At 40.1% G+C, this 17,600-nt stretch overlaps 2 protein-coding genes across 3 annotated transcripts; both read left to right on the forward strand.

The window, feature by feature from the left end:
• Nucleotides 1-267: 267 nt before the first annotated feature.
• On the forward strand, nucleotides 268-7,476 carry LOC143134092 (endophilin-B1-like). 2 transcript variants are annotated; one of them, XM_076294194.1, is made up of 10 exons: nucleotides 268-535; nucleotides 754-895; nucleotides 1,225-1,353; nucleotides 1,825-1,958; nucleotides 2,262-2,354; nucleotides 2,918-3,004; nucleotides 5,624-5,713; nucleotides 5,878-5,978; nucleotides 6,172-6,409; nucleotides 6,867-7,476. In XM_076294194.1, the coding sequence occupies exons 1-10, from the start codon at nucleotides 473-475 to the stop codon at nucleotides 6,972-6,974; spliced, it is 1,185 nt and encodes a 394-aa protein (XP_076150309.1). In that variant the 5' UTR covers nucleotides 268-472; the 3' UTR covers nucleotides 6,975-7,476. The 2 variants fall into 2 exon arrangements, with proteins under 2 accessions (XP_076150309.1, XP_076150308.1); XM_076294193.1 differs by lacking the exon at nucleotides 2,918-3,004 and having other exon boundaries at nucleotides 272-535.
• Nucleotides 7,477-8,180: 704 nt separating this feature from the next.
• pgm2 (phosphoglucomutase 2) lies at nucleotides 8,181-17,423 on the forward strand. Its single transcript, XM_076294196.1, has 13 exons — nucleotides 8,181-8,408; nucleotides 9,718-9,885; nucleotides 10,290-10,481; nucleotides 11,255-11,338; nucleotides 12,035-12,228; nucleotides 12,336-12,525; nucleotides 12,706-12,803; nucleotides 13,067-13,256; nucleotides 13,618-13,711; nucleotides 14,080-14,209; nucleotides 14,800-14,989; nucleotides 15,282-15,415; nucleotides 15,727-17,423. Exons 1-13 carry the CDS (start codon nucleotides 8,334-8,336, stop codon nucleotides 15,827-15,829), a joined length of 1,842 nt encoding a protein of 613 aa, XP_076150311.1. The 5' UTR covers nucleotides 8,181-8,333; the 3' UTR covers nucleotides 15,830-17,423.
• The last annotated feature ends 177 nt before the right edge of the window (nucleotides 17,424-17,600 follow it).

The following is a 17,600-nucleotide window of genomic DNA, read 5'->3' on the forward strand; positions in this document are numbered from 1 at the left end:
TATTTTCTTATAGGAAAAATCGCAACCGGATCTCAAATATGGCAGCTTTTTTGTAGGCGAACTTCAGAGGTCTATTTCACTCACTGCTTCGTCCGAATCTTCGATGCCGAGGGATCTTTTACACATTCCTTAATACAAGTGGCTCTCTAGTGCAATTTATCGAGTTGGGCGGACACATCAGAATTACGAGTTGTCTCGAACGCGGCATAATGTCTTCCTTGTGCGCATCATGGTTGAACGATGTCGCCAAAGGAGTGACAACCAATGAAGTCGCATGTAGCTGACTGACGTCCAACCCCATAACAGATGATGACAGAGAACAGTGTTAGTGTTAAACATTGATGCACAACACTGATTGTTTCTAACGTTTTCAATCGGTACTGCAAAGTGTATGGATTGCTTGTAGACATTCCACGTTCAGAGGATCAGGCCTAGCCGTTGCGAACAATCGAGGTCCCAGTCGTAAACAAACATGGATTTCGATGTCAGAAGATTGGCAGCAGACGCTGGTACTTTACTCAGCCGTGCAGTTCAGGTAGCACTATAAATTCTGATACCAAGACCCTCTGACCTTTATGCGGTTTTAAAAGGAGACAGGCTCTATATAGCGCTGTATTTAGGCTACTTTGGGTATGTTTGCGTAATGTAAGCTACACAGGCTGATAAGATGTTGGGTTAACGCTGTAATAACAGTATGTGTAAGACCACTTCAGCATGTAGTGAACCAAGCCATAACGACCTCACATTGTACAGTTCACAGAGGAGGTTCTTGGACAGGCTGAAAGAACTGAACTGGATGGCCACTTGGAGAACCTTCTTACTAAGGCAGAGGCGACCCAGCAATGGACAGAGAAAATAATGAAACAAACTGAAGTTTTATTACAACCTAATCCAAGTAAGAGTAGTCTGATCTTCCTAAAGTTTACACTTGACACGTCGCTGACATTTCTTGTATATAGCCTACTTCGACATAGTTATACGAATTCATAATGTTAAATTATACATACTACCTTGCCGTAAATGCTTAGCTGTGGCAGAAACAGGCTACCTTTAAGCTATACTGACCCAATGGCGTCATCCCAGCTAAGTGTTAAGTAGGGACTAGCGGGGCTAGCCATCTGCTCTTAAACTCGGGCACTTTGAATAGATCCACTCCAAGCAGGTCTTGTGCCATGTTGTATGTTCTCTCTAAATTGAGCCTAAATTGAACCTTTGTGAACACAGATGTCAGAATAGAGGAGTTCCTGTATGAGAAACTGGAGAAAATGCCTCCTGTGAGGCCAAACAACCTTGAGCTGCTTGGAGAATGCATGATCGACTCTGGACATGAGTTGGGTCCTGGAACAGCATATGGTGAGAGGACTGGTGCGCCGCAGGTTCTTAGATTACACTGTGCAAGTTGAGAGCGGAGAAGTTGGAAAGACATGGTCTCCAAAATGAACCATAATGTGCAAGTGTATACTGTATGCACTCTGTAGTAGTCCAGGGCAGCAACAAGTCCTTTTGAAACTAGGTGGGCAGAAACATCCATAATATTTCCAACATTTCATAATATGACAGAATGATACATGCACAAACATAAAGCAACCATCAGCCATTTAATCAAGCAGGAAGATATGGAAAAGCTAACAGATTCATGTTCATTGTAGGCTGTCAAACATGACATGAAACCTCAGTGTAAATCTGAGCTAGCTGCAGATTTTAGATAAAGGCATTCTCACAGTGATGTCCCAAACATGGTCTGTTTGTGCTGATTCTTCTGAAACTGGTTTTGATTTATGCCAGTTATTTTGCTTTTGCCTTTGAAATATTGTTTCACTACAGGAAATGCTTTAGTCAAGTGTGGTGAGGTTGAGAAGCAACTGGGGAGTGCTGAGCGAGAATATAGCCAGTCATTGGCCATCAACTTCATCACACCTCTGAGGAACTTCATCGAAGGGGACTGTAAAATTCTTGCAGTAAGACAAGGTTATGCTATCATAGAACTATATTCAAAATAGTTTTCGTTTCATGGTGTGTTTATATTGGTTACTGTTTTTGGCAATAACAACCTAAATATGCTAAACATTTTGTGCTTCATGAAATTGCACAGCACTTTTTACAGCACAGTCACCAAATATATTGCCGATCAGTATCACAGTCAGCCAGCTGTTTAGTGTTATTTGTATGTATGTATCATAACTGTTTAGAAAGCCATTGCATGTTCAATTGGAGTTATGCTTGACTTACTTATTGATCTACAATTTCACTCCCCACTAAAGAGGGAGCGCAAGCTTCTGCAGAATAAACGCTTGGATTTGGATGCTGCTAAAACACGTCTGAAGAAGGCCAAAGAAGCAGATACCCGGTCTACAGTGAGTGTTACATTTGAGTATAAGATACCCTGTCTACAGTGAGTTTCACATTTGAATATAAGGATGTTGTTGATGTACTAAAGGTAAAATGGTTCTTTTTATCCAAACTGTTCCATGATGTTTTCACAGTATTTTGTATTCCGTGCTATTGTGATTTAACATTTTACCTTAATTGAACATGACTGTTACAAAAGGCATATCTAAACAGATTTGTAGATAACAGTGATTTCTTTTAACTCAGTGAACCAGTGTCCCAAAGCTTTCATGGTCTGAAACATCAGCGTTAAATATTTTGGTAGACAACATATCTTTTCATAATTTGCTTAATTCTGCTTGTCTCTTCCCATCACTGGGGTGGTCACATTTTCCATGCTGGAATTTAACATATTTAAAGAATTCATTATGTTGATTTTATGTGATCTTTCTGGGCAGTATGGGGCACCAATTTCTGAATACCAGTTTAGACATGAAAGAGACCTTTTGCAGTTTTTATATTTTCATGCATCTCAAACTCTCCTACTCTCTATCTCCTGTCTCCTTGCGACTGGATGCCGTCCTAAAAGCAACTTAACTCCACCCCTCCACTGGGAGAGGAGTATGTGGCACACTTTTCCTACATGTTCAGCTTCTTGCATGTCAGATGGCTTAAGGTTTGTCTACTCTGCACTGGTTCCTCCACCCAGAACACATGTGCGCTGGCTCTATTGTTAGTTGTAGCTTAGCCTCATGAAGACGAGGATTTCAAAGTATGGTCATCACTGTGTCATGCTTTTACATACACAAATAGCTATAAGAGGAAAGACATTTTTTAATTGAATCACATGAGAAATGAGTATTTTTCTTTGCTCATCATTATGCTGCAGTCAGCCACTAGGAGTACTAGAGGCGAGTGAGATGACACTCTTTATACCTTTTACAGACTGAAGATTACGGTGATAAACTAAATGTGGGTAGTAAGGATTACTGTGTGGAGGGCAGTTACAATGTCAGAATCAATCCAAACACATCTTGAATATATAATTTGATTGGGATGTTGAAAAACCTTCAGATTTGCGCAGAGGTCTGGGGTGAGTCATCCCCAAAGAGCCTGAATCAAGCAAGTCTGTTTTGTGATGCACAGTCCATGTTATTGGTCTAGTCTAACATAAGTAAATGCATACATTTTCAGTAGTTGGAATTTTGAAATTCAAATGATTCTCTTGTTATATTGATCCTGCTGTCCTCAACCAGGGAACTGTTTTCTAAATGTTGGACACAGCAAAAGCTACTATTTGGTTGAGTTGTAGTTGTAGGTAAAAATGGAGTCCGTGTAATGTGTAATAATGGACTCAGTACTGTGACTGAAAAGATCCCATGTGCTTCATTTAGTCCTGTTATATGATGTGTTAACAGCCTAACAGTATGTGTGGTTTGTATCCACATCCTTTGTATGCATGCTTTGGTGCTGCACGTACCGTCTGGTTGTGTCAGGCTGCGTATCATAAAGCAGAATTGTTTGGAGTTGATATTTGAACTGGTGTTGCAGCACTTGCTATGCCAAATGTTAGAATGACATGCTCAGAGTCTTGGAGAACAGCAGCACTATACATTGATTCATCTTGTCTGTCTCTTGTAGCCTATGTGTGGCAATGAATCAAAGTAATATCCCACTTTGTGACTGTGAAGTGAGTTTGTGGTGTTTGTGTATTGTTGTTGATGTGAATGACAAGATATCCCTTCTCTCACTTGGCACTGCTCTGCTTACATGAGGCTACTTTGAGGTTGATGTAGTTAAAGTGTGGTAATGGAAGTTGCTTTTTTTAACTTGTGTCTGTCTTTATCTAAAATGCGCATCAGATGTGGGCTGAGGAGGTGTCACAGGTAAGTGATTTTAGGAGTGTCTCTAGACTTTGTTGCTTTTCTCTTTAAACTCCTTGGACCCAAACAGTCAAAGCAGTTTGAGAGAGTGAGAGCTATTTTCTTTAGTTCTGGTGATGATGGGGTGTCTATCGGGAGCTCATAGGGCAAAGTAACACAAAAATAAAAATATCTCTGACTTCTCTCACTTCTGCACCTATGGAGACATATTCTTTGTGCAGATATTTTGCAGAGGAGATGCCTCTATACATTCATTACATTCTATAACAATATTGTTATTCACTGTAGTAATAATACTGCAGGGGAATGACACGCCTTTCTACTATGACCATTTTCATTTGTAGAACACTTTCCTGTGCTTTTTCTAGCCATTAAAATATAGGGTCTGGGCAGTGGGCACTCACCGTTGGCAGTGCTCAGTCCGAGGGGCATGATAATCGGTTGTCTTTCAAATTCCCTCTGCATGCTATAGGACAGCCTGAGTCCCATGCGTTTTCCCACCAGCAGAGCTAGTTGGCTAGTTCAAACTTTTGCCAACTTAAAAAAAGCTTAACTCGTGTCACGCTGTTCGCCAACAGCAACATCCATCTTCTTTGTTTTCAAGTAGCAGGGAATTCAAGCCAAACCGTTGCAACTCTGCCATCAATCATTATGTTAAGCCCGCCTAACATCTCTATACACGATTTGATTGGCCTGATAGAAGTTTAATTTTTCCAGCTCACAAGCCAACGGAGAGTTGCTAGACTAGACCTGGCAGCAAATGTCTAGCCGCTAGGGTGCGTCTAGATTTCTAGGCTAGTGCTTTTCACTTTCTGCTATGTGCAACGCTTAACATTGACAAATGACATTATACTCTATAAAGGTGCTAGGTGTAAGAAGTGGTTACCGTTCAAGAACTGCCAATGGGCTAAATTAGTCCCTGTGCCTCATGCCTATTGTAGGCATTAATAATGCAGTTCCTTAAAAAGTGTATTTGATTAGAATTCTGAATGGTGCCTTTGAAATAGGGAATCATTTGTGGCTGTCCACTTTTGGTCTTGGTCGTCACTGGGTGTTATTTTGTGTTGAATTCTACCAACTTGTAAATGTGGATCCGCTGAAAGTTGCTCTTTTGAGATGTGCTTGGATAGGATATGCTAATGGATACTACTGACAGCCAAACAATGAGAGTTTTCTAGGCTGTAGCCCACTGATGGGAGAGTAGATAGTAAAGCAGATAGGACGCAAGTGGGAGACAGAGATTAGAAGTAGGTTTGGGAAATGACCTGAGGCTTGACACAAACCTGGGTTCCCATGGACACTAGACCCATAAGGGGTGTAGTATGCCAACGCTCCGCTTCACATCTACAATTCTGTTGGCTGTTACTGTTTCAGTCTTGCTTACTCTGTTGGTTTGTTCATGCATGTGTCAGGCAGAGACAGAGCTGAGGATTTCCCAGAGTGAGTTTGATCGACAGGCTGAGATGACCCGGCTGCTCCTGGAGGGACTCAGCAGCACTCATGTAAGTGACCGGAGTCAGCAGATACATCACTGGCTGTCCATACTGGCTCTTAAAACTTTCAAACTTAAGTGAACATTTTCCAAACTTTGGTAACCGTTTTAGATATGCCTCCTTATATTCAACCCATAATAAGGCTAATTGGGTTTATCAAATCTTTCTAACAGACACACCATCTTCGCTGTTTAACTGACTTTGTGGACACTCAGACAACATACTATGAACAGTGCCACCTGTACATGGGCAACCTGCAGAAACAATTGGGAAGGTGACTGAGTATTCATTCAACAGTGAAGTTGCATATCCACTGTGGTAGTCTTATGTACTTTATATACCATATACCAAATCTACTATAATTTTGAAATAGTCTACGTCACTGCAGTATCCCTTTTCTATGGATCCTTGTTCTATGAATTAATTCATGAAATTTCCTGAAAAAAATCTCTCATTCATGTTTCTAGTTTTTCGTCTGTGTTCTGTGCCAACAACAATCAACCCTCCGTGAATGCTGCCCTGGATGGTTCCTCTCCACCCTTAACCTCCACAGAATCAGGGGCCACTGTTCTGCCACCTCCTGTCTCTGGCCACTCCTCCCCTTCTGTTAGGGAGCTGCACCTCTCCAATGGCACATGTAAGGCCCGTGTGCTCTACAATTACAGTGCTGCATCCAACTCGGAGCTCTCTCTGTTGGCCGATGAGGTTAGTTCAACTTCCTACATTTTAAGCAAAGATGTGGTGTTCAAAGATGATCCTCCTTTCAAGTCAGCTTGTTAGGCCACTCTGGTGTGTATCTCATTAAGCCAGAACAGTATTTGCACACCCTGACAGTGCGTAATATACTTATATTTAAGTGTAAACAGGGCCCAATTGTTTTGAATGCATGGTTCAGCATGATGGCTGTTCAAGTAAGGTCAAATACATTTCCCTTTCCATTTATCTGTACTAAGGGCCAGATGTACTGTAAAGAGTACAGCCACGACTTTCTGGCTACCGATTGCAAGTCCAGTTCCTTAGCCACTATACCACCATAGCCCACATGGATTTAGGAATTTAGGATTATACTTGTCTGTTTTTTTTCTATATGTTTGTTCTTTTTTTCTTTTATTTGCGCTATACAAATAAAACTGACTTGACTTGACTTGACTTGACTTTTTAGGTGATAACTGTGAGCAGTGTGCCTGACATGGATTCTGACTGGTTGATGGGAGAGCGAGATAACAAGAAAGGAAAAGTACCAATCACCTACCTCCAGCTGCAGAGCTGAAGCACTGCCTGTTGCAGAATTGAAACTTTCCATCAATGTGATGGACAAAAGCAATAGGACTCACCTGTAGCACTGCCATATCTTATGAATGAGAAGTATCAGTATTTAGATATTGTTGGTCTGTTTTTTGTCAATGTGCCAAAACATTTTTAAAAATAAAAATATAATCTTTGAACAGACAACTGCCATGCAGTGATGTGCCTAAAATCAGTGGTGGATTTACAATTTTCCTTATACGCTGTGGCTAAAGAAAAGTTACTTTGAATCATGATTAGTAATGTAGGTTGCAGTTTATAGGATTGTTGTATGTTTAAGGGGTTCAAGAATAATATAAAAGGATATAATACTTTGCATTCATGTATCAGCAGTAATTCTGTATAATCAGGTAATCAACATTGTGACTAGTTTGTTGTTCTAAACATTCATTATTATGCAAACGCATATCATTTTATGAAAATCCAAGCTAGAACCGGCACTGCCTAAAATAAATATTTGAAAACTGTTGATGCCTACTTTGCCTGTCTTGTGCCACAGGGAGTATAAGAATTGGTTGCGTTGAACAGAAATCATACAGAAAATGACAGGAAATAGATGGACACTCAGAGCAGACATCTACCAAGGCCAAACACCGTGTCTCACAACTTTAGTGAAACCAAAACTAAACTTTGTGTTTTGGCCCTGTGATGTAGATCCTAAACGTAATGGATTCTTCCATGGCCCATAATAACAATAATAACTTGGACTTATACAGTGCCAGGCCTTCATGGTACCCATGCTACACCTCTCTACGAGATTCATGAAAATCATGAATCATTCATTTTCATCCAGAATAGGATTTTTTTTTTTTTTTGCCAAGATCTCGTATTGATGATAGTCAAAGCACTCAGTAAAATCTTATGCATCACATCCCAATGAATTTCAGTGAGGTTAAAGTCGGGACTCTGTGTTGGCCCGTGTATAATTCTTCATTCTACCTGATCCACATCCCACAATTTGAGCCTGATAAATTCTGTCGTTGTCAGACCTGGAATATACCCTTGCCAGTAGGGAAGGGGGGAAATCAATGATGGGATAACCTAGTCATTCTGTATTCTGGTAGTCAGCTGACATAATGCTGCTGCTGTGCCTAGCTGTAATAGGCCAGAAGCACTGTCAATGACCAGAAGCGAGTGCCCTCCCTCTTCCGCGAGCGTGATCAGAGTGCACTCCGTAGTGAGTCAGTGTAAGTGACAGGACCTACCGGTGAATGAACTATAGCGTTACACGCACAAGGTGTGTGAACGGCCTTTCTTGTACGTCTTCACTGAATACCAGTGCGCCAATCAGTACCAAACATTATTTGTAAAGAAAGTAAACGATATGGAGAACGATCTGCCAACCACGGGGAACATTAGCCTGGACGATGCTGTCAAACAATGGCTGCAATTTGACAAGGTAGGATATGGCATGGTAGAGTTTATGCTATTGCTGCTAGGTCTGATAACGTTAACTAAAAAAAGAAAACTAACATGTTAACGTTAGCTAGGTGATGCTTGGTAACTTCTACCCAGCTGATGATAAAGTGCAACAACACATGTTTATTAGCGGTTATTTGTTTACCTGCAACAAGCTAGCAAAGAGGCAACTCTGTGTTAAGGTTAACGTGAGTCGCTAGCTAGATGTCGCCTTGTGACGTAAGTCAAAACTTATCTGCTTGACTTGAGAGCGAAGCAGGTAACGCTAACTGTTCAACTATAGTAACGTTAAGGAGATACTGTTATTACTAGGTTAAGGAGTTCACTAAGTTACACCTTATTTGCAAGCAACTCGGTCGGTCCGATGTTGTACGTCTGAGTTAACGTTACTTCACCAGATTCTGCACTATGCGTTGTGTAATAGCCGACAAAGTCTGCTGAAGTGGCATGACTGTGGGGTTGGAAATAAGGGTACATGGCTTTTGATGACCCCCGATATGGAAACGTAATTTGGCCTTATTAGGCTTAATGCTAGTCAGAATGTTGGCAGGTTGCCAGCATATAAAAAGAAAAAGAAAAAATACGTTAATAATAGCCTATTCAGCGTCCTGTGCGTTCGGCATGTCTGATAGTAAAGCATGGAAAAGCTGAAGTCTAGCTGGTAGCCTATTACTACCACATGAGCATGTTACAATGTCTTAATTGAAGTAACGTGCTGTGTTGGCATCTGATCCTCTTGGACACATGAAAGACATTCTCAGAGCCTAAAGGGAAGTAGGAGGTTGCTGATTAACTAAAATTGGAAAGCAAATAAGATGATTTCCCCCCTTTGGCTGTGATGAGGTTAGGTGGGTTCCACACACTCAATGCTCTGTCAGTGGTAAATTGAGGTCTGTGTGTGAATGGAGGTGAGGAGGCTAAAGAGACCTCACATGCCTTCAGTTACATTGCACTACAATGAGGCATATTTTTCTGTCACGAGAAAAGCTTTGGGGGCTGGCAGAAAGATGATGACAGTGAATGAGGAGAATTTTCCATTGTTTTCTGAATTTGTCATTCCTTCATTTCTCATAGGTTTTTAGGACCACCTACATCCATAACCAAAACCAATACCAAACATGACATTCATCACACCACACTCAGCGGAGACAACCGTGTACCTTTAGCACATTTATTAGCAAAATGCTGATTTCCTTACATGCTATATTCACCCCAATGACTAATGTCTGATTTTTCTTCTAAAAGATATATATATATATATTTTGTCAACTTGCTTCTTATTGAATCAGAATCCAAAGACCATTGCTGCCGTCAGGGGCTTGCTAAAAGAGGGGGCTGTTTCAGAGCTTCAGACTTGCTTTGGGGCTCGGATGGAGTTCGGCACGGCTGGCCTGAGGGCCCCCATGGGACCTGGTGTCTCCCGCATGAACGACCTCACCATCATCCAAACCACTCAGGTGATTGATATGATGTCACCATCATTTGCACCAAACAGGTTATTTATTATATTACATTAGTATTAGTATGCTAAGTTAGTTTAGTGTGAATCAAAGATAATTGAATTACTAGGCAAAATCATTTTGCTAATTTAAAGCCATGTGCATGATCCTACTGGGAGATATGGGTACTGTAGGTCATTGTTACGGATTTCATATGTGAAAGGGGCCAAAGTTTGTTTAAATTTAGTCCTCCTTACCTCACAGTATATCCCCCAAAAACGGGGAAAATGTGAAGAAACTGCCTTAGGAAGATAGCAACCTTTTTACAGTTCCTATTTTTGTGGTATGCATGTTACAATATACACAAAATGTACCTCTGTAGAAACTGCTAGACTGTTGCTCATGTCTTGTGCTTTTCTTAGGGGTTCTGCAGCTATCTGGAGGGAAGTCTTCCAGACCTGAAGGAGAAAGGGGTAGTAATAGGGTTCGATGCCCGCGCTCATCCCCCAAGTGGTGGCAGTAGCAAGAGGTTTGCCACTCTCGCTGCTACGGTTTTCATCAACAGAGGAGTGCCCGTTTACCTATTTTCTGACATAACACCCACACCTTTTGTGGTAAGTATTTTTTGTACTGTAGAATTGCTCTAGAGTTTTTAACAGAGGTTTTTATCATGGCTGCAATTTTAGCCAACAGATCCATGTGTGATTTCAGTATAGCAAAAGCTCTTGACAGACAAGACTTTGATCCTGCTAATGCATCTTGGGAAAATCTAGGGTCGAGTCACTTTTATTAAAAACATTTTAGTCTGTGATAGTTTTAAAGAATGCGTACAAGTTAATGTTAAAAAAGTTTCTAGCAATAACGTTAGACGCAAAATTGCCGAGAAGATACTAAATCACTTTCTCACTTTTAACTGTGAGGTGGGGAGGGGCAGTTTGATGTTCCGGACCTGTTTTGGAGCAGCATGTATCGAACAGCACTTTACAGTGGCTTTGCAAATTGTATCTGAAGATTGTGAAATGTTAAGTAAAGTAAATGTTAAGGTAAAGTGTTTCTAGTGGAATTGCCTTCCTTCCTAGTCATATGATCTTAACCTGACAGAGTTGCTATAGAATAAACTGGATCACATGTGTGATAAGTAGCCTTTTTGAGTCATCTATAGGCAGTCCTTCAAGAGGCTTGATGTAGTTACAAACACTAAAGCATGACAACATTTACAAACTTTGCAGTGCTCCATGACTGAATTGGCTTCAGTCAAGTGCTGTCCACTGGCTATAGCATGGCGGTGGAATTATTAATCCATAGCCCTCCAGCCAGGCTCCCAGTACCTCCTGACCAGCACATTTCCTCTACTGTGCTTTAGAGGTTGTTATTTGTTTTCTTTCAGCCATTCACTGTGTCTCATCTCGGTCTTTGTGCTGGGATCATGGTGACAGCCTCCCACAACCCCAAGCAGGATAATGGCTACAAGGTGCTCAATATTTTTATATTTTGATTACATTTAGAATTGATTAATAGATAGATAGATAGATAGATAGATAGATTGATAGATAGATACTTTATTGATCCCCAAGGGGAAATTCAGGAATTGTCAAGTCAAGTCAAGTCAAGTCAAGTCAAGTTTATTTATATAGCGCATTTCATACACAGAGGTCATTCAATGTGCTTTACATAAACAAAACCAAACAATAAAAACAAATAAAAGCATAGAAGGGCAATATAGTCAAAGAATAGTTAAAAGGTAAAGATCATAATAAAAAGAAAACATAAAACAAGGTAAAATCATTTAAAAAATAAAGAATAATTAGTAAGCAAAACAAAGGCAAAAGTAGTAAAAAAAAGTAATAAAAGACAAAGTAGAATAATTATCAAGGCAGATTCAGAATTTGTAACTCGGCACAGTTAGCAGAAAGCATCTGAGAACAGTTTGGTCTTAAGTCTAGATTTAAAACTGGCTACAGTTGGGGCCTTTTTGATGTCATCCGAAAGTTGGTTCCACAGCTGAGCCGCATAGCAGCTAAAAGCTGCTTCACCATGTTTAGTTCTAACTGAATTGTGTTCCTGTTTATGCACATAAACAGAGGGATAGAGAAATGTGACAGATTATTGTCAAATAAATTGAATTCAGATCAGTCTGATACTACATTGAGCTATTTCTCTGTGTTAGGTGTACTGGAATAATGGTGCCCAGATCATCCCACCCCATGATAAGGGAATCTCCACTGCAATAGAAAAGAGCCTGGAGCCATGGTCCAAGTCCTGGAACACAGAAGAAGCCATGAAGAACCCATTACTAAAAGATCCTTACCAGGACATCCACAGCGAGTATTTCAGTGCAATACAGAAACACTGCTTTCACAGGTAAACACAAAAAGATAACCCCATCACCTGTCTTTTCCCTATCTGATTCATCAATATTAGAGTTGTTTTCTGTTATGAATAAAACCTCATTTTCTTCCCATACACAGAGAAATCAATCAAAAGTCAGAGGTGAAGATTGTGCACACCTCGGTGCATGGTGTTGGCCACACATTTGTGCAGGCAGCCTTTAAGGCATTTGACCTTCAACCTCCATTTGCAGTTCAGGAGCAAAAGGACCCAGACCCTGAGTTTCCCACTGTTAAATACCCCAACCCAGAGGAAGGAGAAGGGGTTTTAGTGAGTAGAAATGTGCTCTCCCCATAGAGAGCTGTATATTGCACTGGCTTTATGGCTGTACATATATATACACCCCTTGCTCTCGGTGTGGTACTTGATCATATCCGTCTTTTAAAGGTCCAACAAGTTGCTGTAAATTGATCATGACCCGTTTTACTGTTTGTTTGTGTGCATGCGCAGACTCTGTCGTTTGCTCTAGCTGACAAGGAGGGTGCCACCGTTGTGCTGGCCAATGATCCTGATGCAGATCGCCTGGCTGTGGCTGAGAAGCAGACAAGGTGTGTGTGTTTTTGCATGTGTGTGTGTGTGTGTGTGTGTGAGTGTTTGTGCGCATGTGCGTGTGTCTGTCTGTCTGTATAGGCTGAACTGAGTACAGAAAAGCAAACAGGGATTTTGATGTTGTAATGTATCATTGTATGTAATCATGTAATCGTCAACTAAAAAACTTTTTTGGCTTTCAGATTTTTAGGGTTTCAATACACATTTCAATGAATATGTCTGCACATTTTTATTTCCCTTTGTCCTTTTCTCAATTTGTCAGTGGCCATTGGAGAGTGTTTTCAGGAAATGAGCTGGGAGCTCTTTTGGGCTGGTGGGTTTTTCAGTGCTGGAAGAAGCAACAGAAAGCAGCCCAGTTGAAAGAGACTGTGAAGGACGTCTACATGCTGGCCAGCACAGTTTCCTCTAAGATTCTAAGAGCCATCGCCATTAAAGAAGGCTTCCATTTTGAGGTACAGTGTAAGAAGTTCCGATGTCTACTAGCTAATTGTGTACTAACATATTTTCTTCATTGCTTATGTGAAGGAGCTGCTTTCTTTAAACACAGGATAAAACAAATTAAATGACCAACTGGATATACTTGAATTATACATTTATTTACATGTCAATATCACACAAATATTAGTGTGTTTCTGTTGTTGGCATGTACCACTGATTTGTAGGTTTATGGTCATTTTTAGCTGTCATAATATGATGTGTGGTGGTACTTTTTAAGAAACATTCCCCAGCATCCCACATCGTTTTCATTTCTCTATTATTGCTCTACCCCCTGTTGGTCTTTTAACTTTCTTCCTCTTTGATTCACTTGTTCAGGAGACTCTCACCGGATTTAAATGGATGGGGAACAGAGCCAAGGAGCTGCTGGAGCAGGAGAAAACGGTGCTTTTTGCATTTGAAGAGGCCATAGGTACAAAACTGTACATAACCTGAACCTCCACACAAGACAGGCCACATATACTGTGCAGCATCTTGTCATTCTCACTAGGTGCTTGTAAGACCAATAGTAGACTATTTGTTTTTAAATACACATTAGATTTAACTACGTGGTTGTGGTTCTATTTGTTATTCTATTTCTCTGGGCTCTTAGATTTGAAGGGGGGATGGTAAATATAATACCAAACATAACTTCTTGGAAAAAGGGTACCCAATCTTTAAAGTCCTTATGCAACAAATTGTAAGAGTATTTAAAGGAAAATCTTTACTGTTCATGGTGAAATATTATTTCATGTTTGTAAATATTTCAGTTTTAAGTTTGTATTAAATGGTTATCGGCAGGTTACATGTGCAGCCCCGCAGTGCTCGATAAAGATGGTGTGAGTGCAGCAGCCATCGCAGGAGAGTTCATCTCCTACCTGGCAACCCAGAACACCACACTCTCTCAACAGCTCAAGGCTATCTATGAGGAGTGAGTATTTATCTTGTCTTTTTGTTTTATAATGATTGACGTGACACACTACATCTGAAATGTATTTTATCCCTCATGTGTTCCTCCTCTCAATGTGTGATTTCTTGTCCACTCATGCCAGCTGTCAAGTTCTGATTTTACATGGTCATCCATACGTACATACAATATAGAACAAGCTATTTCTGATTTTACATGGTCATCCATATGTACATATACTGTAGAACGAGCTAGTTCTGATTTTACATGGTCATCCATACAGTACGTACATATAGAACGAGCTAGTTCTGATTTTACATGGTCATCCATACGTACATATTGAACGAGCTAGTTCTGATTTTACATGGTCATCCATACGTACATATACAGTAAACCAGGCTAGTTCTGATTTTACATGGTCATCCATACAGTACAGAACAAGATGTTCATTTGAGGTATGGGCTAGGTAGCCATGCTTTTTTTTTTTGCCGCTGAGAAAGAAACTTTTCAGCACTCTGAGAAACAAGATATTTTTCCAAACACATTTTCAATATTTCAGTAATTATTTCAGTAAATATTATTTATTTTGTGTGTGTGTGTGTTAATCCTTTTAGGTACGGTTATCACATCACCAAAAACTCCTACTTCATCTGCCATGATCAGAAGACTATTAGTCAGCTTTTTGAGCGGCTGAGGAACTTCAGCGGTCCCAACACGTATCCTAAGGAATGTGGGGGCATATCTGTCACTGCAGTGCGAGACCTGACCACAGGGTTTGACAGCAGCCAGCCCAGCAACACAGCTGTGAGCTTTCATTTGTCACTCCAATGTGCAGTTAGTTGCCTTGAGGAGGTTTTATCATTATTAGATCTTCTTTTGTTCCTTCCTACAATGCTTTCTTGTCTTTATCCATAAGCTATCTTTAAAGAATAAAAGTAAAATATTAAGATCTTCAATGAATACAAAAATCCACCTGCCTTCTCCACGATTACATTACATACTTCCCTCCTGATCTTAGGGTCAAATCTCTGATAGAGCATATGCCTTTATTAAACATATCAAATGTATTGTTTTGTCATCCCTCTCTGTCTGTCAGGTTCTGCCCACCAGTAAGAGCAGTCAGATGGTCACCTTCACATTTGCTAATGGTGGGGTAGCCACCATGCGCACCAGTGGAACTGAACCGAAGATCAAATACTACACTGAGCTGTGTGCTGCTCCAGGGAATAGGTGTGTGTGTGTGGGTGTGGGTGTGGATATGTGTGGGTGGGTGGGGTGCGATTTGCCAGGGGAGATTTGGTTTTGGGCCCATTCATGATATACACAAGGTTCTAGAGACAGTGCAGCAACAACCTTATCTGATTTGACACGGAATGACCAATGTGCTTATTGCATACTACAGTCCAAACAGTACTACCATGTTTTTCTGTTGTCTCAAATGTGTCCAAGTATAATGTAATTAATGAAGTCTTCAGCTTCTGCCTTAGATGTTGAAAACATATTATAGCAATAATTCTCACTTTTTCTCTTCTATTTTTCAGTGATGTGGAACAGCTAAAGGCAGAGCTGGATAGGCTTGTTGATGCCATTGTAGAGAACTTCTTCCAGCCCACGAAGAACAACCTGATCTCACGGTCAGACTGAGGATGAAAAAGAGAGCAAATCACAAAGGACTGTAATGTTGTTAACATTGCCCTGCCATTCTGCTACTTTTATACCACTAAAAAAAAAGAATAAAAAAAAAAATTACCCATTTTGAGAGTACACCAGTGGTTCCCCGACATGTCATGGCAGCCCCCTTAAACAAAAAATAAGAAAATAATTGTTTAATTTCTACACAATAATAATAATCCAGATTTAATCCAGAAGAGAATAATGAGTGTGTGGAGATCCAAAGGTGGAAGCAGTTTGAGGGCTGATACTGAATTGCTTCACAATAGTTTGTTGAAGAGACTAGTAAATAATTCTTAATTTATTTGGAGACGCAATGTGATTCCCCACAAGGTAATCAGTGTGAGTTTCCAATGAATTTGGATGTAGTTCAGCTTTGACCAGTACCCTACTTGGTTATTTAGGGTTGATGTCCCGGCTCCACAGGTTGGGAACCACTGGAGTATAGTGAGCTCACTTAATATATTGTCCTCTGGACAATGTTATTTATTATTAATTATGTTTTTTCTAATTTGTGATGATGCTGGATTTTCTGTGAGTAATTATCTAATTACTGTTTTAAGTCTTAAAGCAACCAAAAGAGCCTTTGACCTTGACACTGTTATTGCATAAGGGATCAGTTCTATATGACTCTGCTCTGAACTACTATACATGTTTATAATGAGCAATCTCTCGGGCATGAACATGGTTGATGTGCCAGTAGATCTAGAGCAAGATTACGGTTGTTGGATTTCATTACTTGCTGACTTGATATATGATTAATATAGATACACTTAAGTGTGCTTTTGTTTTGTGTTTTGTCTTGGGCACAATTGTCATTGCTATTTTATCACCAGTAGTTTTCTGTGGTATGTATCGATAAGTGTTTTTGTTTATGGATTTAAAAAAAAAAAAAATATTATTCCTGGTATGGCTTGATGTATTCCAGACATACGCAAACATTTCATGAGAGGCTTGTAAGGACATGTTTCATATCCAGTTCATTCCATATACATATACTCCCAAGAATCTAAAATATGGTGTCTTAACTCATGAAATGGCCATTCCAGAAAGTAGCCCAAGTGTGTGTTCATGTTCCCCTAAGGATGGACACTGATCTTCCAGAAATTCGAGAAATGTGCATTGCCTAGTCATCTGGTAGACACTGTACCGTGCACAACAAGCAGTAATATAGTCAATCTAAACTGTAAACTTTTCATTTTGAGTGTATGTCAGTGTAACATTTTTTACTTTTCATCCTCACAGTAATGCAATTGATGCATAGTGAAACAACTTTTAGTCAAGTGATATTCTAGAAGAATACCTCCACCTAGTGGCGATTTTATTAATGTGTGAAATCAACAGGTGCTACTGTAGATCAATGGGCCTACAGTACAGGCCGACCAGCATACTGCACTCTATGCTTTAACCCCATTTAAGTTAATGTCATTGCTTGAAGCAACTGAACTGCTAACCAAAAACTACAAGTAGGCTACTGATCCGAACCAGGTTACAAAAAACAAAATAACCACTTTTAGCCCAATAGACTTAGGCTAACTAACTTTGCATACTGCACACTGCAGCCTTGGCCAATAAACAGTATTAACAAAAGTGACTATTGGTTTTCTTTCTCTATTGGTTAGAATTATTCTTATAACTGAGATATCAAATTAGTTATTATAAAGAAATAGGTTCTTACTAGTGCTATTAAAGCATGATATAGAAAGGTCAACTAGATGTGTGTAGGGTATAGCCTACCAGCTCA

Source organism: Alosa pseudoharengus, unplaced genomic scaffold, assembly GCF_046254945.1.
Source record: "Alosa pseudoharengus isolate Yale_2024_CS ecotype anadromous, Long Island Sound unplaced genomic scaffold, YU_APseudo_1.1 YU_APseudo_1.1_scf_2, whole genome shotgun sequence".
NCBI classification, from domain to species: domain Eukaryota; kingdom Metazoa; phylum Chordata; class Actinopteri; order Clupeiformes; family Clupeidae; genus Alosa; species Alosa pseudoharengus.

Excerpts from the sequence above, each read along its gene's own strand:
- LOC143134092 (XM_076294194.1), top strand. The coding sequence starts at position 473 with ATGGATTTCGATGTCAGAAGATTGGCAGCAGACGCTGGTACTTTACTC. Across the intron at positions 896-1,224 it reads TTTATTACAACCTAATCCAA|ATGTCAGAATAGAGGAGTTC; the intron begins GTAAGAGTAGTC and ends TTGTGAACACAG. Across the intron at positions 5,979-6,171 it reads CTGCAGAAACAATTGGGAAG|TTTTTCGTCTGTGTTCTGTG; the intron begins GTGACTGAGTAT and ends TCATGTTTCTAG.
- pgm2 (XM_076294196.1), top strand. The coding sequence starts at position 8,334 with ATGGAGAACGATCTGCCAACCACGGGGAACATTAGCCTGGACGATGCT. Across the intron at positions 8,409-9,717 it reads AATGGCTGCAATTTGACAAG|AATCCAAAGACCATTGCTGC; the intron begins GTAGGATATGGC and ends TTATTGAATCAG. Across the intron at positions 15,416-15,726 it reads TGTGCTGCTCCAGGGAATAG|TGATGTGGAACAGCTAAAGG; the intron begins GTGTGTGTGTGT and ends TCTATTTTTCAG.